This window comes from Sycon ciliatum, chromosome 1 (assembly GCF_964019385.1).
Source record: "Sycon ciliatum chromosome 1, ocSycCili1.1, whole genome shotgun sequence".
NCBI lineage: Eukaryota > Metazoa > Porifera > Calcarea > Leucosolenida > Sycettidae > Sycon > Sycon ciliatum.
The window spans coordinates 6,539,112-6,563,013 of NC_088643.1; the positions used below are offsets into that span (position 1 = coordinate 6,539,112).

Consider the following 23,902-nt stretch of genomic DNA (forward strand, 5'->3'; position numbering starts at 1 on the left):
AGGACACCACACGATCGGCACTAATTTCTCCTCAGTTGTGATCAACCAGTACTTCTCTACCTTCTTTGTGATGATGAGCATTTCATATTATCGTATGCTAGAGATTCGGGAGTTCACATTTCGGAATGAAATGTTCCTAAGTTTGTGAAGGATTGAAATGCGGCCTACATCGTCGTAAACAGCTTGTATCGACACAGGGAAAATCTACGGCGCGCAGGGATATCTCCCAAAGTGATACCACTCTTGCTGGACTTCTATCCTGACATAGTGGTAGTTTGGTCGACTACCAAACTTTGTGAAGGCAGACAATTGTTGGAAATTCTCAGCGCTGAGTTTCTACGGGCTGCAGTAGGAGTCTCTTTGGCGGTAGGTATTTTACTACTCCCTGATCGAGAGAATCCTCATCCGCGCGCGTGTCTACACACTTCGGTTCCCATAGTACCCCAATCTCACCCGCCGGGTGAAAACGGTGCTGAGGCAATCGTCAAACTGGCCGTATATGCTCGTGTCACCTCCCTGTATTTTACTACTCCCTGGTCCCGACACGAGCAACGCAACGAAACTATTACTTTGCTTTAGTGCGAAAAAATAATTGCGAACAACGGGATAATGCAGCAAAATTAGTAAGTTGATGTTCAAGCCTTCAGTTCAACTTACTTACCGTCCATGGTAGTGAGAGTCTTCGATCCGTCTAGCTGAGCTTCTGCCGAATTCTGCAGCCTCGTACTAGTTAGCAGAGAATTATTGGACTTTCCACTACGACAATCAGTGTATTCGCCTAGCTACAGCGGGGCAGCAACACCATCAGTAAATCTAGAGAAGAATTGAAATATGTTCAGTAGGAAGGCAAGCCTCGGGTACTCAGTCAGTACTAGAAGTAGTGTTAGCTACTGATAGTGATACTCCGCTACAACTGAAACAAATCTCTCCCAAAGCCTTTTATCCCCATGCTGTTATGTAGGCGAATCCACAACCACTGATTTTTTACACACAGCTGGTAGTGACCATGCGAACCGCTGGGGACACGTACACGCCAGCTAGCTAAAGACTAAGTCACGTGATCGAACACAATGCGCGTTATTCTTACGTGTGCAACACTGCCAAGGCCAAGTGCATGTATAATGACTATGTACTAGCCCCACGTAGATGAACACGTGATGTCATTCATAATGACTATGTACTAGCCGCACGTAGATGAACACGTGATGTAGGTCTTCGGCCCCTTTGCCTTTGGCTTCCTCTACGTCACGTGGCCACGTAGACGAAGTTCGAAGCCAAAGAGTGGCCACGTAGACATGGCAGACGAAGCCGAAGCCTGTAACCGAAGACCGACATCACGTGTACTCATTATGCATTAATCACATGTAGTCGGTCTCGACTCTCGATCGAGTCGATAAGAGGCTCGCAGTTGGCGCCCACGTCATTATTTGGACACGCCAGCTAAAGACTTGGACTTGCTCGAACAACGGCGTTACGCTTTATTGTTAGGTGTGCAGCACAGTTACACCACCAAGCCAACAGGCACCCTACGATCCGTGATCAGGCAGTCGATTCAGCTTGAATTTCGGGGCCTATTAGTTGATTACAACATGTATTACGTGCAGACTGCACGTCATTATTATAAGTACGTACAATGACTACTGTATAATAATAGGGGAGCTAGAAGCGCAAGGAGCTGAAACTCACAAGCTGAGTCCACCACGTCCCCGACCACCACCCCGGCTATACTATGCTATGCTATCCGTGTCTTGCTTTGTATACCTTCATTGGCTTCAATTCATACCCCCGGCTGATGCTGTGCGTGTACAGGTGTACATGTGACATAACTAGAGCAAAAATAGATGACGTGGGCCTTGTCTGAACCATACTCCTACACAGTTGCGTGACGTGTTTTTCACGTCATTAGACTCCCACACTCATTCAGAGCGCGCAAGAAGCAGTACACCTAGATCTACTGCGGCGGGTGCACTCCGAGTCTAGTCAGTGCTCTCAACTTAACTTGTAATGTCTTTTTCCTTTCTACATATAAATAGAATTAATAAAAATACAAAGCCAACAAAGAGTACCATACAATTGTCATCATTCATGTGCTGTATTGAGTAAAACTCAACCAAATTCCGAAAATTTAAAACATGTTGTGGACAGACATGCTAATGCAATCGATCGTTATAATATGTAATTCCAAATGTACTAATTATGATAGACTGAGAACAATCATGTCCAAAACTAGAACTGACAAAATAAATAAAAAAGAGGATGTTTGGATGCAAGCACCCAAACTACCAACAATAGCTCATAAACTCACACTGGAGTTATTGTCTTACTTCCATACTTTTACAGTCTTGATAATCATGAGCAACAACAGAGAAGGAAAAAGGAATCTGACTTGAAAACAACTAAAAGCACAACAACAGCAACAGCTGAGAAAACTAAAGTCAAAAGTCCGACTCAAAACGGAACTATAAGCCGGAACTGTAGTGTAGCAACATAATGCATAGATACACGGGAAAAGAGCCGGCACACGCACGCAGCGCACGCGCAAGTGAAAGTCTAGACATCAGAGCATGAATACATGAATGCGTGACAGCAAGCGCGCCTCAGGCACCAAGACACAAGATCACTACAGACATAACAGAGAGATGAAACGCACACAGCAGATCCTAGACAAACACAAACTGGAGCATGCAGGCAACTGAACACAAGTCGGACAGAGCTGGATAGTAATTATAACACTGAATGCATGAGAGAGTAGAATCACCTGAACATCACCCCCTCCTTGAGGGACCATAAGCAGAATGGGAACGAAAACACTCTAAATCGCAATGTACTAATCGTCTGTAGCTTCACGAACAAGCAACAAAGAAGTAGAGCGTAAACAAGAGAGGTAGAGCGTAATTTTCTCTATCGCAGAATAAGAATGACCCTAAAGTTAGTTCTATAGCCTTCTATCAGACTTAACAAGTATCATGCACACAGCACAGATTGTCATACCTAATGAGTGGTGCAAAAACGCAATAGCTGCCATAACTCTTCTGCTCAGGGAGTGCGCACCGCATCTATCGGGATGAGCACAGTGATAGGTCGGCGGTATTGCTTCCCTTTCACCTTCACGTCGACAACACGTGTTCTTCCGTCGGTGCCTGGGTAGATCGCTTCGATCCTCCCGAGGGGCCACTGGCCGCGAGGAGTGTGCGCGTCCAGGACAAGCACCACGTCTCCAATCCGGATGTTGGGAAGGCTCTTCTGCCATCGTTGACGTATGTTCAACTTTGGGACCATCTCTTGTAGCCAGCGCTTCCAGACCGCGGCTAAACAGCTCTGCAACACCCTCCAGGCTTTGAGGTGGTACGCCTGGCCATCTTCCTCGACCGCGGTCATCACGGTCGTCGATCCCGCTAGAAAGTGCGAGGGTGTTAGCGGCTCCGGGTCTTGTCCATCTCCACTCTGGGCCGTTAGAGGTCGACGATTGAGCTGAGCCTCAACAGTGGTGAAGGCAGTCTGGAGCTCCTCATCAGAACACACAGCATTGTGCAAGATGCCGACCAACGCTCTCTTGGCACACTTGACCATTGCTTCGAAGACCCCGCCGTGATGCGGTGAGCGTGGCGGATTGAACCTCCACTCCACGCCTTTGCAGGCCATGGTAGCGGCAACCTGGCTGTTCTTGAGGCTTTCGATGGCTTCTCGTAGCTCACGCTCGGCTGACACAAAGTTGGTACCATTGTCGGACACGACGAGATCCGGTACACCTCTTCTCTTCGCGAACCTGGTGAATGCCAGCAGAAAGCTCTCCGTGTCCAAGCCATACGCCATCTCAAGATGAACTGCTCTGCTCTGAAGACACGTCATCAAGCAGAGATAGCGCTTTGCTCGACTTCTTCCTCTCCCTTGCTTCGTCAGAAAGGGTCCGGCGTAATCCACGCCCACCCGACTGAAAGCTCGGAAAGGCTCCTCGGTGCGGAAGTCGGGTAGTGGTGCCATCAGCTGTTGAGCAGGCTTTGCCCAAATCTTCTTGCAGGCCGTACACTGGCTCCGGTGCCTTTTCACTGCCGCTGGGCCATGTACAATCCAGAACTTCGAGTTCAGGGTCGACAACAGGTGGTTGACGCCAGCAGTGTGATTGTGAGCCGCATCCTCATGAGCGATTACAAGGGCTGTGACCGGATGCTTCGTTGGCAGAATGACGGGCCTACGGAGGCTGCTGGGAAGGTGATGTGCCGTGCTCAACCTGCCGTCCATCCGCAGTAGCTGAGGGTTGCTGTCATCCAGAACCGGTTGTAGGCGTAGCAGTGGACTTGACGCCGGGATGGGCCGCTGACTTCTACACGCTTCAATCGTCTCATTGAACTCGTCTTGCTGAGCCTTAGCGAACCACACATCTTCAGCTGACTCCAGTTCAGTAACTGTGAGGGGCTGCACGAGAAACTTCTGCGGTTTTCTCGTACGCTGGTATTCGAGGGACACCATGGTGCCTTCCACCGCTGCCGATCCTCCAGTCTGCGGTGTGTCCTGCCTGCAGCATTTCCCTTTGCTGGCGTGCCGAAAGAACCTTCTGCACCACGCAGTGACACGCTTCAGGCGAATCCAGGAACTGTATCGATCTGGTTGGAGGCGGTCAATGCTCGGACCGGTGGCTAGCAGGGACGATGCTTGGTGGCGCTTGGTTTCTCCAGGCAAATTCGTCGGCACAACGATGTCACGGTTCGGCCATTCTGACGGCGGCGCTTGCAAGAAACTCGGGCCTTGCCACCACTCGTCACACGCTGCGAGACTTGAAGCTGTCATTCCGCGTGTTGGGAGGTCTGCTGGGTTTGACTTGCCGGGCACATGCTGCCACTGCTTACCAGAGGTCACTGTCTGGATCTCCGCTATCTTCACACCGACGTCTGTGGCGAACTTGCGACTGTGAGAACGCACCCAGAACAGAACATTCATGTTGTCCGTCCAGAAGAAGTGGTGCGCTACTGGGATGTCAAGAGCTGTGGCGACCTCCGTGCTCAAACGTACGCCCAGGGCCGCTGCCTTCAACTCGAGCTTCGGAATTGACATCTTCTTGATTGGCGTTGGACGACTCTTTGCCATGCACAGCGTGACCTTCACTTGTCCGTCTGGGTAGGTGACTCGCACATACGATGCCGCAGCGAACGCTGCATCGGACGCGTCCGTGAAGGTGTGAACCTCAGTGGCACATGGTTGTGGGAGTGCTCCTGCAAGCTTGAAGCAACGGTCAACTGACACTGAGGTGAGGTCCGGTAGCTCCGCGAACCACGTCTTCCACTTCTTCACCTCTGTTGTGCTGAGAGGGTCATCCCAACCATGGCCGGCAATACAGGCCTCTTGAAACAGGATCCGCGCTCTGATGGTGAACGGTAGCAGCTGGCCGCGCGGGTCAAAGATCGTCGCCATCTTCCGCAGGACCGATCTCTTCGTGATGGCATAGTCCTCGGCTGGCGCGTTATACACAAACGTGAACTGATCCTTGTCTGCCATCCAGGTCACTCCAAGAGTCTTGGAAACAGGCGGTGCGTTGCAAGCCGCGTCTTCTAACATGACCTGGGCTTGGGGTGCTCTGTCTGCTGGTGGGATAGCGTCGAGCACGGCTGCTGAATTACTGTGCCACTTGCGCAAGTGGAAGCCGCCTTTGCTGAGTGTTGCGTCCAACTTCTGCTGAATCTCTACTGCCTGGGACTCGTCCTGGGTAGCGTGTAGAAGATCATCGACGTAGAAAGCCTTGTTGACCAGCGCTGGAATGTCGATGCTGTCGTCTCGGTCACTGCTGGAGAAATCCTCCGCCGTTTGTCGCAACGCTCTGGTGGCGAGGTAGGGCGATGCCTTCATCCCGAAAACCAGTCTGTTGAACTCAAAGACTTCGGGCTCGCTGTTGTTGTCCTTTCGCCACAGGAATCTGGTGTACTTCCTGTCGTCTGGCCGGAGGCCAACTTGAAGGAACATCTCGCTGATGTCGGCGACGATTGCCACTGGCTCCATACAAAACCGTAGCAGGATGTGTACAAGGTCGCTCTGCAGTGGTGGGCCTGCGTGCATCTCCTCGTTGAGGTTACATCCACTCCAAGAGACGGCCGCGTCGAACACCACCCGCACCTTGGTGGTGACCTTGTCTTGGCGAACGATGGGGAAGTGCGGAACGAACCACTGATCTTCTCCATCCGCAGCTACCTCTTCTGCTGGCACTTGCCTAATGTACCCTTTTGCCATGTGCGATACAAGGACGCGGTTGTACTCTGCCGCGATGTGCGGCTTCTGTTCAAGACTTCTTTCTTGGCTACGGAGACGGCGCTCTGCCATTGGCCGGTTGTTCCGCACCTTCGGGCCATCCGCGCTGCGCCATGGGATGCCGACACAGTACCGCCCACCGCTATACGACAAGGTCGCGGTCGTCATGGCTTCTGCTTCCTGTTCGGCTGGCGTTCGGTACGTTGGGCTGACTCCGAGACCGACACTCTCGACATTCCATAAGTCTTTCACCAGGTCGTCCAAGCGATCGTCCGCCTGCTCCACGCTGTCACTCGGTAGACGGACAGCACAATGGGTGGCCACACGAGCTGGGTCAGCCTGAGCTGATGTCGGGCCGTAGCACACCCAACCGAGCGGGGTGAGTCGTGCCACTGGACTGCCGGGTGGGCCACATCTCTCCTCCAGAGCCTTGTGGAGCGGCGTAGCATTGAGGCCGATGAGGATACCAATCTTCTTACTATGGGAAACTGGGAAGTCGATCTCTCGTAGGTGGTCCCAACTACTCTTGCGCGCGTGCCACTCGATGATGTTGGAGTCTCCAGTTACCTGTGGCAAGACCCAAGCGTCCAATGAGGAAACATAGCTCCCGTCGCTGCTGGAGATGGTGACTGTCGACTGGGTTGCATCTGTGCTGACGCTGTTCCCTCCTAGCGTCTGGACCTTCAGTGGTTGCGATGCTGGCTGGATGCCAAGAAGATCTGCAACGTCCTTCTGGATGTAGCTGGCTGTCGACCCAGAGTCGAAGAGAGCAGTACACTCGACCACTCGGTCCTCGTTCTTCAGCAATACTGGCACAGTCATGAATGAGATCCCATCATCGATGAACGTTGTGCTGCTAGACGGGTGCAGGACTGAGTCTGCACTGGCATGGTAGGTCACCTTCTCGCTTGTAGGCGTGCCGTTGGCGGACGCTCCTGCGGTGGTGCGTGTGTTGGAAGCGCTCCCTTTTTGCTCTATGTGCAGCATAGCATGATGCGTCTTCTGACAGACCGTACACTTGCCGGTGTCACACTTGTACGCTCTGTGCCCGGGCCGGAAACAGCAGATGCACAGACTACTGCTCTTGACTAGCTGCCAGCGATCAGGGACAGACATCTTCTCAAAGGCAGGACACCGCTCCAGGGGGTGACTGCCGCTGCACTTCAGGCACTGTGCACTCTGCTTGGGGGGACCGGCAGCATACGATCGCTCCGCCCCCCTAGGGTTCCATGGTCGGTTCTGAGCTGGACGCTGCGGTGGCTTGGACAGTGCAGGCTTCTTCTGATCTTGGTCAGACTCGGTCAGCCTGGCATCAACTTGACGCAGGGTGTGCACTCGCTTCATCAACCAGGTGGATAGTGTCTTCACGTTCGTTAAAGAATCGTCATGAGACTCGACAAACCTCGTCAACATCCCGCGGGGAAGCTTCTGCGTGATTGCGATGTAAAGATCACGGCCTGGTGTTAAACTGGCAGTTGACATGTTCAACAGAACATTCCGCAGTCTGACGGCCAACTGCTGCAGCTTGTCGGAGTCCCTTTCTGAGGTGATCCGTGGAAGTGCTAGAAGTTCCTGCTGTTGGCGCTCGAGCTCGCGGTCATTACTCCCATACCACTCATCTAGCTCCTTGAGCGCAGCGCTGTATGCGCCAGGGCCATCCAGCAGATCCGCAATCAGGTCATCTGCCGTGCCACCTTCTAGAGCTTCCCTTAGACGGGCCATCTTGTAATCTTCTGAGACCATGTGGTCGTCGTCCACCAGCCTCAGAAACTTCTGCCTCCACCTGATGTAGTTCTTCTGTGAACCATCAAACTTGGGTAGTTCCAGTGGCTGGATCTGATGTTGGCTGATACCACTGAAGGGTGCACTCTGAACGCCCTGTACCCAGCTGCTCACTCTGTCAGCTTTTCCACGTGCTGTATCTGAAGCTGCCTGAGGCCACGATCTTCCCAAATGACCTTGTACTACTGGAGTAATCTCCATACTACTACCACTAGGCTTGTCAAGCCCTACAGCGACCGGAGCTGGCGTCCTGTCAACACCGACAGGGGTGGACACTTGTGTTTCAGCAGGAACGCTGTCCTGCTGTTCGGTCGCTTTGTCTGCGGTGGAGCCATCTCCATCAAGGCGAGAAACGCCACGGCTCTGGAGAGTCTCAGACTTGAGCTCCCCGTTCAACCGGTCGTCGGTTTTGAACGCTTGAGCTACAAAACCTGCAGCGGGAGGACCAGCGGAGACGCTTCGCTCCGTGACTGCCTGGTCGTCATCGTCAGTCTCATCATCAGACGCCGCCATCTTCCGCGCAAACAACGCCAGGCTCTCAGCGCAGGTCTGAAATGACGCGTCAGTGGACGGCTCCGTCTCCTCCGGACGTCCCTCTGACTCTAGTTCGTCTCCTTCAATGGAAGCCAACTCGGCGTCTAGCTCCAGCTGCAGGATTCTTTTCTGTCGCTTGAGCTGCTGGACTTCAAACTCCTGCTCCAGCTTTGCTAGCCGCACCGCCGACTTCAACTCCGCTCTGCGACGCCTGGAAGCAGTAGAGGAAGCGGACGATGTCAGGGAAGAGACACTACTCTTCGTATCGTCTAGCTCTGCCTCAGGCTCTCTGAACCTTACTGGGGGAACACCTTTCGTGCTCCTGCTACTTTTTCCAGGTTCCGCCATTTCTCTAATCACTGCACTGGTAGATCTACGAAATGACAACTCTCGAACCGATTCGGATCCACTGATCCGGCTCGAAGGACCAGATGTTTGGATGCAAGCACCCAAACTACCAACAATAGCTCATAAACTCACACTGGAGTTATTGTCTTACTTCCATACTTTTACAGTCTTGATAATCATGAGCAACAACAGAGAAGGAAAAAGGAATCTGACTTGAAAACAACTAAAAGCACAACAGCAACAGCTGAGAAAACTAAAGTCAAAAGTCCGACTCAAAACGGAACTATAAGCCGGAACTGTAGTGTAGCAACATAATGCATAGATACACGGGAAAAGAGCCGGCACACGCACGCAGCGCACGCGCAAGTGAAAGTCTAGACATCAGAGCATGAATACATGAATGCGTGACAGCAAGCGCGCCTCAGGCACCAAGACACAAGATCACTACAGACATAACAGAGAGATGAAACGCACACAGCAGATCCTAGACAAACACAAACTGGAGCATGCAGGCAACTGAACACAAGTCGGACAGAGCTGGATAGTAATTATAACACTGAATGCATGAGAGAGTAGAATCACCTGAACAGAGGATAAGAAGGATCTAGTCAATCATCATCATCATTGAATACTTGAAACGGTAACAACTAGCCGTGACTAACACTGTTAGTGTTAACAAGGGCGGGTGAAGTGGACTATCAAAATAAGGAGGTATACAATCACGAAGTTCGAGATGCATAACATTGCAATATACAATGTAATGTGGGGTGTCAAATGTACCTCCATGTGTATACGTGTCTTGGTGTGTCTGCGTGCGCGTGTGTGTCGGTGTGATCGCCATGGGAATCGGTTGTTGACACGGGGCGCTGTTTAGATGATAATCGGACTATTCTTCGCGTTCTTCGTCTTCTTTCTTTTCGTCTTCTTGCACACATTCTGGTCTTCTTTGCTTCTCTGAAAGCGGTAGCTTTTCTGGCCGCAAAGAAAACTAGTTTTTTCCAAAATTCTTCATGGCGTTCACTAGCTCCGGTATTGTCCATAGCTTCTGATCAGGCGATCCTGATATTGATGAAAGTAGATGGCTTCCCAAGCCGCTGCATAGAACTTTACGACTGGGGCGACTTGACTTAGCCAAACTCTTCCAGAATTCTTCATATTCGTTGAGAGCCATGAAGTAATTCTCGGGATTCAATGTCTTAAGCCTACCCATTATCAGCAGCTTCAGAACTGAGTGCTTTTCTGAGAGCTTGGCGGCCATGTCGACCAATGTTCGGGACATATCCATATCTTCGCCCAGATCATAATTGTCGTAATAGTTGATATCACAATGGTAGTAAGGGTTATACGAGTCCGTCCACTCATCATCATCGTCGATAAGGGGAAATGCGTTGAGATCTTCAAGTTCCAGAGCTGATAACAATTTTCTGTCTTTCTGGGCTAAATTGTGCAGGGAATGCGCAATTTTCATAAGCCTCCGCGAGCGGTTAAAGTAAGGTATGTATTTGGTCATCCTTGAAACAAGTGGTTCCATCGAGTTGATAATCACTGCTTGACGCGATTTCTTCGATGCGAAACGCTTGAACAAATCTGCCACATCTCTAAACAGGTACTGCAATGGTTCAAAGCAAAGGGAACTCAAGTCTTTGGTCGACTTAACGTTTCGGTCGATTTCCCTCAGCAAAAGGTTTGGTAGGAACTCTCGATCTTCTTGTGCATGTAGTAAATGGCGTTCGGCGAGTGACTTGAACAGGCCAGCGCTGTCCCAGCTCGTGGTATGACTCGACTGTGCTGGCAGCATCAACTCTAGGCACGACAGTGTGATAATCGACTGCTTCTTTTCTCTGCCGACCAAACCAACATCCACATCGCTGCCGTAAATGCAATGCATGGTATCGATGCACCGGCTATGATACAGGCCAGCCACACCGGTGACAATTTCCAGGTTTCTGGCAACGTCTATATATGACACGTCCAAAGCAGGACTGAGTTGATAGCGTTGCTGCACGCATGGGACAAAGAATACACAAATTGATAGTGAAAACAACTTATTTGTGCATTCGTGAGGCATATCGGTTGACAATTGGACCTGATCATTATGATAGTACAGCCAGTTTTCCTTAGACGCTTCCGTCTGTGATTTTCTCAATTTAAATAATAGAATGGAAGTGGAAGATTCAATGGACTTCTCGTGTGCTCTGGATGGTTGTCGTGAGTCAGTCAAGTGAGAATTCCAGTCGGCAGGAATAGCGCAAGCTCACACGTAGGGAGAAACACACAATTCCCCGGGAATAGTAAAGTAGAATTGCAACGAGACGTATACGGACAAAACGGCTGCATTTCGAGTGTGAACAGGAGACGGCGTTGTGTGCCGACTCCCCCCCCCCCCCCCACAACAAAACTGCATACTAGAGTTCTTTAGCATTTCAAACACTTAGCTCCCATGATAATTCACCGAATGTCTAACATGATTCATTCTCGCCATTGAACTTGCAAAATGCAAGCTCCGTTTCCTTATGCACCATGTTCACACCACCAGCATTAGCTCTATTCTAAAACAGTAACTCCAACATCCCAGGAACACCCGTAGTAATGACAATTGCAAATACGTTGTGCCCCTCTAACGCTGGGAACACCTGGCAACAGCTGACCATTGGTTTCCGCCGTGAAGCTTTGGAACACCCTGCCACAGGAGATCACCTCCACTTGTCGCCATAATTCGTTAGAACTAATGCTGAAAGTGTTCGTCCATGGTTAACCTAGCCTAACATTACCTCCCTTGAGCATCTGCCCTCATTTCCCCGTTCTTGTCTGATTGTAAAGTTTGTAAAAAAAAGGCTTGTAATTCCCAGTACATGTATTTTCCCTTTATTTCTCTCATTTTCTCGAGACACTTTTCATTTTTTATTCTATCGCCATTATAATATTGGACATCAATGCCCGATTGTTTTGCAATCTAAATTAGAACTTCAAGTAAACAAACTACTTACCCGACATAGATGTCTAAACGTGTGTTCCCAGAACAGCAGCGACGGAACCTGCCTGGAGGTTCCACACAGCCGAAAGATGTCCCGGATGGACAACAAGGGCAGTACATGTTCTACCCACACGTCGAATACAATGCTGTCCATTCCACACGCGGTTGACGTTAATTCCCTTGACATGGTATCAATAGTCAATAGGTTGTTGACCCTCCGTTGCCAAGGTTCGCTCAGAGGCCTAGTCTTGTATTCCCCGTCCTCGACCGAATGACCTGGACGTCCGCACAACCAACAAACACACGCACACACACACACACACATATGAAGAGGAACACATGCACAAAAGCAAACATACAAGCAGTCAGGCATATAGAAACATACTTTACCAATACAGAATTGTTGGTCGATAGTGTCATAGAGTTGCATCAACAAGCCATCATTACAACTCCTTGCACTATTTTTTGGATGGAATCATTCCTGGATCACGACCCTATAGCCGCCATCATCATATATCTATACTATAGAAAAGAAAAAGGACAAGGGAACTACACGTTTCGCTATTATGTCCACTTTTCTTTTCCTTTCTATACATTTATCCTTGGCTCTCCATCCGAGTTCATCATAAATGGTCTCAAATTACAAAACAAAACTGGACTCATCAACCATACAGACATCTCTCTTTTTCTCTCTCTCTATCTACCTATCTCTCTCTCTCTCTCTCTCTCTCTCTCTCTCTTTATCTCTCTCTATCTCTCCCTCTCTCTCTCTATCTCCCTCCCTCCCTCTCTCTCTCTCTCTTTCTTTCTCTCTCTCTCTTTCTCTCTCTTTCTTTCTCTCTCTCTCTCTCTCTCTCTCTCTCTCTCTCTCTCTCTCTCTCTCTCTCTCTCTCTCTCTCTCTCTCTCTCTCTCTCTCTCTCTCTCTCTCTCTCTCTCTCTCTCTCTCTCTCTCTCTCGTTGCTGCTGCTGCTGCTGATGATCTTGATATTTACAGCCACATATTTAATCATCCCAGTCTTATTTGTATCTTTTCTTGCCGCCTTAGAACACAATTGGCAACCATAACACCAGAATGGTTATGTACAGATATACAATAATAAATGCTGCTGTCTGCTGTCTGATGATCGCTAAAATGGCTGATCATTTGTAGCTGTAAAGTTAATTTAGGTACGTTCGGGCCTGGTTTAAATCTGGCTTTGGAAATTCTATTGTTCATTGCTGTCAGGGTCGATCTCATTTTCTTTATGCTACGCTGACGAGTCCACAAAGAACGAAACATTTAGTATTTCACTCCTGCTCTTCTAGTAGTTGAGCACTCTCGTGGTGGGTAGTGCCTTTGCTGTTTGCGTTATGCAGAGCTCACTGACTTGTCGGTTTGAGCACTCTGGCATAGTGGCAAGGTGTGTTCGGGTCTGGTTTAAATCTGGCTTTTAAAAATTATTTTCAATTCAAATCAGGTCCGGCCTCATTTTCTCTGTGCTGCGCTGATGAGTCAACGAAGGACAAAGCAGTTCTGTCCCCGGATTGAGTACTCTAATTTCAGAAATTTTTGGTGCTCAATATTTTCGGTATGAAGGCAACAGGCCAGGTTAGGTGAACAGAAATTTTCGGTACAGAGAAGCAGTTCCCTATTGGATTATGTGTGTTAGTGTTTGTTCGGTGTATTGAAATTTTAGGTATGAACAAGACGTACCGAAAATAAAAGTACACCGAAAATTTGAGAAATTACAGTATTTCGCTCCTGTTCATACAAGTTGAGCACTCTCGTGGTGGGTAGTGCCTTTGCTGTTTGCGTTATGCAGAGCTCACTGAGTTGTCGGTTGGAGCACTCTGGCAAGGTGCATTCGCGCCTGGTTTAAATCTGGCTTTGGAAAATTTATTTCTCACTGCTATCAGGTCCATTTTCTCTATGTTGCGCTGATGAGTCCACAAAGGGCAAAACAGTTCTGTCCGCAGATCGAGTACTGTAGCTGTAAATTTGAAAAATGTACATGCCAGTTCCAAGGATTCCTTCAGAAGAAGTCATTGGAAATATGTCATATTTTCAAGGATTTTGTAAAGTTGATCTACACCCCGGAAAGAAACCTGGCTGAGGGATTTCAACATTCAACAGCCAGCAAGGCTGATGGATTTACCGCTACGGCCTAATCTCATAGCTTACAAATGGGTCGAGTGGCTTTTAGCCTTTTTCTGACCGATTAAAGCCAGTTGTGGATTTTCCATTGTTTTCCCTAAACAAGTCAGTTTTTGGAGTTTGGAGTTGAGAAGTGAAGTTTCCCGAATGTGCAAGTGGCTGCATTGGAGTTTGTGGACAATTAGAATTTTTTTAACCAATTGGGGGTCATGACATGGGTAAAGTGTGAAGATATACTTTCGGGTAGTCTTAGGTAGATCACTACCTTGGGTAAGTTAAGTAACGTTAGAAAGCGGCATCAAGAAATAACGATTTCCTTGCGTCAAGCATAAACAGATGCTGGGAATACAAGTGCAGTAGCCGGTGTTTCTTGGCGTGCAGACTCAAAAAACACCAGCAGGTCGAGAAGAAGAATATTATTTTGAAAGATCAATTGGGGAAGTGAACTGCCTGAAAAGAGAAAAAATTCAGGCAGTTCACTTCCCCAATTGATCCTTTGAATTTGAAGTTCTCCCAATCCTTTCAAAATATTATTTTGACTAGTACTATTCTTTTAATATAGCCATGAATAGGATGAAGGCCGCAGACATTATTCTTTGTGAATAATAATATTATTCCTTGGCCCAGTAGCAGCGAGAATCGACCTACGGGTGAAAATATGTTTTGGCAGAAAAAGTCATTTTCTGCAACGGCAAAAATCTCTTGCTTCGCGATGTGCATATCCAAACAAAAATTAGTTCATTGCGACAATGAAAGCTTTTGATTGTCCTAAAAGTGTAGTAGGAGCGTTGGCTCATGATGGCCAACTGCTGTCCATCTCTGCAAGAAGTCATTGGACTCCCTAGGTAGGAATCGTCGCGTCTGGTAGAGAACGACAACAGTTCTCACAAGATGTTTTTGTCGACACCCAATTCCTATTTTAGCAACGAGAAATTCAACTTTATTTATGCGCTCCGCCAAAGAAGCTCTTCGCTGGTGGAAGTACTTTTTGACATCTTGAAATCCTCGTAGGGCCCTTATGATTTTAGGACAGCTCCAGTCAGGAGAAATACACAACGAGGAGACACACTAGTGAGGCACCGGCGACAGAGGCGGTTCAACTGAAATGTCCTGGATCAACTCGAGTTAGGACCAAAGAGCTCTGCCGCTTATGACATGATCTGTCACCCTGAACTCCGTGCTGTACACCAAAATCCTAGCATGGGGCAAGAGCTGAACTAACCTGTGTCTGTTGTGATCTATGAACTCTCTGCGCTCAGCGCTGGAATCATGGCACACTGACGCGTATGCTACCACTGAGTTTCCCACAGAGATCAAATTTGAAGCAGAACCAGGATGGACTACATGTACCACAGAAGCATGTACAAGATGAAGTCCGTGCTGTTAGAATGTTGCTTCCCCTGCGGCATGCACAGATTGGGACTCCAGGTGTAGTTGTAGCTACCCTCCCTCCTGTTCTGGACTTCTGTGGGTTTTCAGCAGACTTGGGATGGTGTTCAAGCAATTTTTATTGGTCCGCAGTGATGAGGATCAAGACCATCCATGCTCTACGCCAGAGGCTGCCCGAGAGTTGTTGTGCAACAACAACTGGATGGCTGATTTATTCACTGCCTTTTGTAACACATAGTATTCTGATGTGGAAAACGCTGTGATAAATTGTTATATTTCCTGATATGTACCTATGCTTGTTTAAGAAGCTTCTGGGTCATCGATATTGATTTGTTCCGTTTAATACTTTGCCATGTGATCACTAGATACCTCTAGATGACAAAAGCAGAAAAACATTATTAATTTTTGTGAAAAAGCACCCTAACTAAGGGTGCGTTCTTAAATCCTCTCGGTAAAGTTGGACACTCTCCGAAAAGTTCGAAAGCTTTTCCTATTCTCTCCGACTTTTAGGAGGGTCTCCAAGCTTCAGAGGTGGTTGAAACTTGCAATGGAGATTCCCGCGATTTGGGATCAGTGCTTGCGAACTACGACTAAAAGCCACGTGTTGATCATGAGTGTACCCATTTCCCTTTTCGCATACGCACACGTGCATATTACATTCATCACTCAAGATCGCTTCCTTTGGCGCTTCATTTTCCTTGACATGTGCAAAATATCTCCGAATTTTTTGAGACCCGTTCTTGAATTATCCCGGTTTCTTTGACTTCTCTTTTCTTCTTCTCCTAGAAGCTAGAGAATATAGGAACGCACCCTAAGGTCCAGTTTTGCATAAACTGGGCCATATTATAAGCCTTGACGGACAAAATTGCTTTGGGGTGCACACAGAAAATTGAATATACGATTTTTATTCATATCCCACAAATGCGTGCACATGCATTTGAAGTGAACACCTGCGCAGTGCTAGTGCTAGGGATGATGGACAAAACCTATAGTCCTGGAGCTGAAATCTGTAGGATGCTTTTTATTTTCGGGGTATGCCACTTCAGAGAGAGGACTTGAAACTTCGCACAGAGGTAGGTAAGGGTCTCTAGAGGACGATTTGAGAACTTGGCCGTCCCGAAGCTGTGCACCAATGCCGGTGCAAGGAGGTTTGTTTGCTCGTCGAACACTATTTCGTTGCCGTGATTTCACAGTTTTTGCGCCATTCAGCGCTTGAAAAATGGGGAAAATCAGCGGATTTCGCTGACGTAACCAGACATTTTCATGCGAATGACTCAATTTTGCTAGATTTTCAAGAGAAACACAAAGAAACACGAAGCGAAACGCAAAGTCACACCGTCGATGAAGCATTTTTCATTCTGTTTGTATAATTGTGTCGTTCTGAGTTCTGAAGTTACATACAGTAGCTGGTTCGTCGGAGGAGGACATGACTGGTGTTCCTGAGATTGTCGTGCGTAACGGCTAAATGACTTGCCATTTGACCCTGATGTCGACAGGCAGGTCTCGTAGGAACTGTCCGTCTCCATCGAGGTGACTCTGGATTGTTTTTACCAATAGTGTTTTGTAGATTGATCCTCACTACAAACAAGAGTACTCCTGCTACAAACGATTTCATGCTAGTCAATGAGCGGACTGACAACGTGTGTTAAAGGTGGTAAGGTACACACCATGGCAGCTGCCTTGAACGGAATCTTTGATTATACCAGTGAACGTAGAAATGCATGACTTATCTTGAATAACGTCTCTTTGAATCATTGTTTTGTTGAAGTTTCGGATGCTGCACAATGACATGCGCGTACGTGGAAGCATTCACATTGTAGAAGATCATGGGATGATTATTTCCCTACTTCATTCAGTCCTTTGTGTGGTAAATTGAGTAGTAGTAGACGTAGTATATTTTAGGAATTTCCGCAAACGCAATCAGTAAATGTGGCGGTAACAGGTAGATTAAAACTACAGCTACGGTGCATCATAATTATTTATGAACAAAGGCTGAATGCAGATATGTCAACAGTGTCACGGACGCGATATGCATCGGCACCACCGCATACATCCAGGCAAGACGATGTAGCGCAATATCTGTGTTGAACGGTTTTTGATCCCTTCATCATGGAGAACAGTATCCATTCTTCATCCGGTTTGCGATCCTCTGCTCTGTGCTGCCAACGACGTCCACTTGTTGCTCACATGTGTAGTGCTGCTGAGCGGGTTGCCACATTCGGACATGCATCGGCGAGTACCGTAAAAGCCCGTAATAAGGCCCTGGGCGGAAGCGTTAGTGACGGTCCAGAACATGGGCGCTAATGATTGGGTTGTCACATTCGGACATGCACCAGCAAGTATAGTACAGGGTTGGGGTGACCCGTTGCACTAGAAGCATCCAGTGCTGTAACCTTTGCGATGTTTGTAGCTATGCCGAGCAGTTATCTCCTGGGTTCCGACTGCTGCTCCGTGGAGATGATAGTAGGGCACTAGACAGCGGCTTTGTAAATTGCCATTCTGGAATGCTACCTCAGAGCAGCCGATGATGGTGACGTTCTTGCACAGCATGTTGTTGGTACCACAATCACAGCAAGTTCACTGGTGATGATTAACTTCTGGCCGCGTGTTGCATGTTTCTGAGATTCGTAGATAATGACGCGAGCGTGCATGAGTGTGTGTGTTTATATGTATGTGTGCGTGTGAGCATCTGCATGTGCGCATCCACGTGTGTGTGTGCGCGTGCGCGCGTGTGTCATGCACATGTACACGTGTATGCGCGTGTGTGAGCATTTGCATGTGTGCATCCACCTGTGTGTGTGCGCGCGCGCGCGCGTGTGTCGTGCACATGTACATGTGTATGCGTGTGTGTGTGTGAGCATTTGCATGTGCGCATCCACTTGTGTGTATGTGCGTGCAAGCGCGCACGCATGTGTGTGCGTGCACATGTACACGTGTGTGTGTGTGTGTGTGTGAGCATTGGCATGTGCGCATCCACCTGTTTGTATGTGCGCGCGTGTGTGATGAATGCGCGCATGTTCGCACACATGTATGTGTGTGTGTGTGTGTGCGAACAGAGAGTCACATGTGTGTGTGCACTCATGCACACTAGCACACATGTGAGTACACACACTAGCACACATGTGAGTACACACTTGCAAGCGTGTGTGGGCGTGCGCGCGTGTACACAAGCTCGCACACATGCACGTGCGCGCATGTATGTTCTATCTTGTTATGTTGCCTATCCCATGCTCTCCTTTGGTGCTGCCACGTAGACGTCTGTCGTAGTTCCTGTCAGAAGTGCATGTGGAACTGGCAGTGATTGTCATTCTACCTTTGTTTCAAACAACATCTCGTTTTCGAGTTACATGATCTCTCACAGGATCCACAAAGTATTTTGTGCAAAAGCAGCTAGGCTCACCTGAACCAGTCAAGAACGAGTACCGGAACAAACAAGCTGGCAAACTGCAACGGAGTTGACACCACCACCAGCAGATAATTAGGCCAAGCAGAGTACCGACATGGGTGATGATGATCTTGCACGTCCGGTGACTGGTCACTGGTGCATACGGCTGTGGCACTGGCAGTCAGGACTCAGGGACGCGGAGGCCGACTTGTCAGCAAGCAACATCTCGCCTACTCTGCCGGAATCTTCGCTCGACTCGACCTCAGTCAGACCTGGAAATATACTTTTGAAACTTTGCTTGCACGCGTTGCAGAGTTAATTGCGAGTAGGCGCGAGTATTATTGTGCACTATTCAGGCGCATCGGAACGACTTTGGAGGTGGGGCGGCCATGGAAGGGGGTGCGGGGGTCCTCCCCCGGGAAAAAATTTCAAAAATTAAAGCCAATTGCAAGCATTTCCGGGCATTTGGTGCCATTTCAGTGTACGGTAACTACAATGAAAGACTTTTTGACTCTGCAAAAAAAACAAGAAGATGCTACGATCGGGGACAAACATTACCCTCCCCTGGGAAAAAAATTCAAAAATTGAAGCCAATTGCAAGCATTCCCAGGCATTTGGTGCCATTTCAGTGTACATGGACTTTTGATTCTGCAACAAACCACGATCGGGGACAAGGATTTGCCACGTTTGCGCTGAGATCATCGCGCTTTGTTGCAGTGTGCTAAAAAAATATATAAAAAAATAAAAATAAAAAAACGGCCGAAAAAGTGGGGCGGCCATGGCCGCCCCGGCCGGTGCGGTTCCGACGCCCTTGCTATTGCTGGTACACACTCTATGTTTCGCTTTTGTCCAGAAGTGCCATGCTTCGTGACTAGTGGACCTGACGATGGCAATACTATTCTCACTTTCAAAGCCAAAATCGTAATGAAAATGTATGTCACGCTTTGAGAAAGTAAGCTTGCAGCGTCGTCATCTTCTGGACAGGCGCATAGTCACTGATTTGGAATTTTAAGCGTGCGCACCTACTTCTCAAACCGAGAAGTCGGCTGAGAACGAAAAACATTTGCGCCTAAATGCTTGACAATTATGAATTTGCTCGTCGAACAAAATGCATCCTCGCGATGTCCGTGCACAGCTTTGGGATGGCCAAGAACTCGAAAGCCCTTCTCTGATAGACCCATAACCCATTGCTGAAGAGATCTTGTACTCCATCTCGCCCGACCTGGAGCGCCACTTTTTTGAAGGTCGGCTCCCTGACTACTAGTGTGAAACCTAGTTCACATTCGACGCAACGCCGATGGTACCAGACGTAAGGGCTTGTCTGTAGGGCTGGGGTGAGCTGTAAAATCCCGTACGATTCGTACGACATGACATGCAGCAGTCGTGGCGACGTTCAACGTCGAACGGCGTGAGTCATAAGGCACGGTGCGTGACGGGGTGACTTTCGACCTAATTTCTCATTGTTCGGGACTTCTTTTCAATTATTTCTCCTTGAAAGAAGCGGAATCAAGTTCACAATACCAGTTTTTCATGAAGATCAAAAAATTAGCCCAGAAAGTTGTGACATTCAAATAATAGCCCCAGGAAATGATAGAATTGTTCGTCTGTCACGCTTCTGAACTATCCCCAAATACAATAAGTGACATGAGATCTTATGTTGCTAAAATTCAACTCAAGTCGTGCTAGCCATTCTGGGTGAGTTATCATGGGAAGCGCAGTGTTCGAAATGCTAAAAATTTCCAAGTACGAATCGGGAGTAGTCGGCACACGACGCCGTCGTCTGTTCACGCTCGAATTGCAGCCGTTTTGGACGCTTGCGTCCCCGTCTACGCCCGTCTACGGTACGAAAAGTTGGATCGATCCAGCTCTTCCCGTCGCTTCCCGATCTGTACGGTAGTACGGTTGCGTTCCCGTTCCTGGTGTTCACATTGGACGCCGTCAAACCGTCCCGTCGCGCCCCGTCGAATGTGAACTAGGCTTGATAGTCCCGACACAAGCAATGCAACGAAACTTTGCTTTAGTGCGAAAAAATAATTGCGAACAACGGGAAATTCAGCAAATTGAGTAAGCAGCCTTCAGTTCACCTTACCGTCCGTGGTAGTGAGAGTCTTCGATCCGTCTAGGTGAGCTTCTGCCGAATTCTGCAGCCTCGTACTAGTTAGCAGAGAATTATTTGACTTTCCACTACGACAATCAGTGTATTCGCCTAGCTACAGCGGGGCAGCAACACCATCAGTAAATCTAGAGAAGAATTGAAATCTGTTCAGTAGGAAGGCAAGCCTCGGGAACTACTAATACTAGTAGTAGTGTTAGCTACTGATACTCGCTACAACTGAAACAAATCTCTCCCAAAGCCTGCTATATACGCGCCATTAGCCATGCTGTTATGTAGGTGAATCCACAACCACTGATGTTTTACACACAGCTAGCTGGTAGTGACCATGCGAGACGCTGGGGACACGTACACGCCAGCTAAAGACTAAGTCACGTAATTGACGTCTAGTTCTTGGAATTGATCGAACGACGCATACGCGTTAATCTTACATGGGCAACACTGCATGCCAAGGCCAACAATTAATTACAATGACTATGTAGTAGCCCTACGTACACGTGATGTCGGTCTTTGGCCCCTTGCCTTTGGCTTCGTCTACGTGGCCACATAGTAGATGAAGTAAGTGGAAGCCAAAGCTAAAGCCTGCCGAAGACCGATATCACGTGTACTCATTATGCATTAATCACTGTAGTTGGTCTCGACCAGGGAGTAGTAAAATACAGGGAGGTGACACGAGCATGTACCATGATGTACGGCCAGTTTCAGGCAGTTTGACGATTGCCTCAGCACCGTTTTCACCCGGCGGGTGAGATTGGGGTACTATGGGTACCGAAGTGTGGAGACACGCGCGCGGATCAGGATTCTCTTGATCAGGGAGTAGTAAAATACCTACCGTCAAAAGGACTCATACTGCAGCCCGTAGAAACTCAGCGCTGAGAATTTCTAACAATTGTCTGCCTTCACAAAGTTTGGTAGTCGACCAAACTACCACTATGTCAGGATAGACGTCCAGCAAGAGTGGTATCACTTTGAGAGATATCCCTGCGTGCCGTAGATTTTTCCTGTATCGATACAAGCTGTTTACGACGACGTAGCCCGCATTTCAATCCTTGACAAACTTAGGAACATTTCATTCCGAAAAGTGAACTCCCGAATCTCTAGCATACCATAATATGAAATGCTCATCATCACAAAGAAGGTAGAGAAGTACTGGTTGATCACAACTGAGGAGAAATTAGTGCCGATCATGTGGTGTCCTAGAGATTTTTTCGACTTCGAAATCGGTGCACTCGCTTTTCATCTCCAATCGTACACGTATCTCAAGGAAATCACCTTCGTTCTATTGCTCCATGCCGTCGATCGGGACGAATTTCGGAAGGGTGGTACCTTTCCATATGACGATGACACAGATGTATCACAAGAGCAAAACAAATGCTGTTCCATGAGATGGATAGACCTTTTCACGGAATTAGTTCTTCAACAAATACTCAAGATTGATTCAGCAGATCATCTTTTTTTGCGAAAGAAAAAAAAAACAAGCGCGAGGCACCCATCAAAAATCACGATTAGTGGCGTGTCACCTCCCTGTATTTTACTACTCCCTGGTCTCGACTCTCGATCGAGTCGATGAGAGGCTCGCAGTTGGCGCCCACGTCATTATTGGAACACGCCAGCTAAAGACTTGGACTTGATCTAACAAAGGCGTTACGCGTTAGGTGTGTAACGCAGTTACACTACCAAGCCAACAGGCACCCTACGATCCGTGATCAGGCAGTCGACTCAGCCTGAATTTCGAGGCCTACTACAACATGTATTACGTGCAGACTGCAGGTCATTAGTACGTACAATGACTATTTTAGTAGCCCCACGTAGATCTACGTAGACAGTCGTAGACGAAGCCAAAGAGGCCGGATACCGACGTCACGTGTACTCTTTATGCATTACATGTAATCACTGTAGTCGTACTCGAGTCGAGACGATGAAACGTTCGCAGTTGGCGCCCACGTCATTATTGCAATATTGGATCCTTCTCTTAGTCTTAGCTTAGCCTGTCAAACCCTACAAATTACAATAATAACAATACTATTATTAGTATTACATGTATGTATTGGGTTGTACACCGGCTCGCAGTTTTTGATCAAGAATCGTAGCGAAAGCTCGCGGCCTCGCTGCTCCAGCTCGAGCCGCAGACCCGCGGTCACTATGGTAATGATGACGTTTCAAGTCGCGGATGACCACCAGCGGAGTAGCGGAGCCGCATTGGAGCCCGGCCCTAAGCGCGATACCACATAGCATAGGGATGGAGGTCGGGGACGTGGTGGCTGCACTTTCATTTCTACTAGACTACAATCGAGCACGCGTACCTGGAAAACTGGATGAAGGCGAAAAGTCCTGCCCTGTCTTTGGCCCGCGTATATGGTACACCAGGTATATATTAAAGCGCGATTAATTATTTTGACTGATCACACTCGAACTCTAGTACACGTACCTGTGTGGTATTCCTGCCTTGTTAGTATTCGATCAACTGTAGCTGACTACTAAAAAATTAATAATAATCTCGTACTCGTACGATCGTAGTCCTTAAAGTGGATTGTTCCAACTACCAAAATAACAAAAATTGGTTGTGAGCAACACTGGCTCACACTCAAATAACTGCTTTTCACCAGAAAAATACTATATTTCAACGTTTCGGTCATGAAATAACCATCATCAGGAATGAAGTGGGCACACCGGTTAGGATGGGTTAATATATGAGGAGCGCTGCGAACTGATAACAAATCACACCTGCATGCACTATGACGAGAGAGAGAACAAAAGGACAAAACATCACCAAAAAAAACCAGGTATAGAAATAACGCAATACGCGACAACTCTAAATATGGCACAGGTACAAGCAACAAACAGAATGTACATGTGCACTAGGTGCGTGCAGACATGTAATTGCAGGCGCTAGCAACAACAGTAGTAGTAACAGTGCACTAGTGCAAGGGGTGCAAAAACCACCACTATCCAGGAAGAGCGAGTATCAGGGCCAGAAATATGTACAAGGCGGTACTTCACCAGAGAAT

General features: G+C 48.1%; 2 protein-coding genes across 2 annotated transcripts; both read right to left on the minus strand.

Moving 5' to 3' along the window:
• Positions 1-3,036: 3,036 nt before the first annotated feature.
• LOC135805706 (uncharacterized) lies at positions 3,037-8,898 on the minus strand. The gene has a single exon (XM_065319824.1). The coding sequence runs from the start codon at positions 8,896-8,898 to the stop codon at positions 3,037-3,039; it is 5,862 nt and encodes a 1,953-aa protein (XP_065175896.1).
• On the minus strand, positions 8,898-12,153 carry LOC135811421 (uncharacterized). The gene is made up of 2 exons (XM_065324662.1): positions 11,886-12,153; positions 8,898-10,897 (listed from the first exon to the last, which is right to left on the minus strand). The coding sequence occupies exons 1-2, from the start codon at positions 12,057-12,059 to the stop codon at positions 9,887-9,889; spliced, it is 1,185 nt and encodes a 394-aa protein (XP_065180734.1). The 5' UTR covers positions 12,060-12,153; the 3' UTR covers positions 8,898-9,886.
• Positions 12,154-23,902: the final 11,749 nt, after the last annotated feature.

Bases quoted from the DNA above. Each gene is read 5' to 3' on its own strand.
- LOC135805706 (XM_065319824.1), bottom strand. From the start codon at position 8,898: ATGGCGGAACCTGGAAAAAGTAGCAGGAGCACGAAAGGTGTTCCCCCA.
- LOC135811421 (XM_065324662.1), bottom strand. From the start codon at position 12,059: ATGTCAAGGGAATTAACGTCAACCGCGTGTGGAATGGACAGCATTGTA. The intron at 10,898-11,885 runs GTAAGTAGTTTG...CCATGCGTGCAG, and splicing joins CGTTTAGACATCTATGTCGG to CAACGCTATCAACTCAGTCC.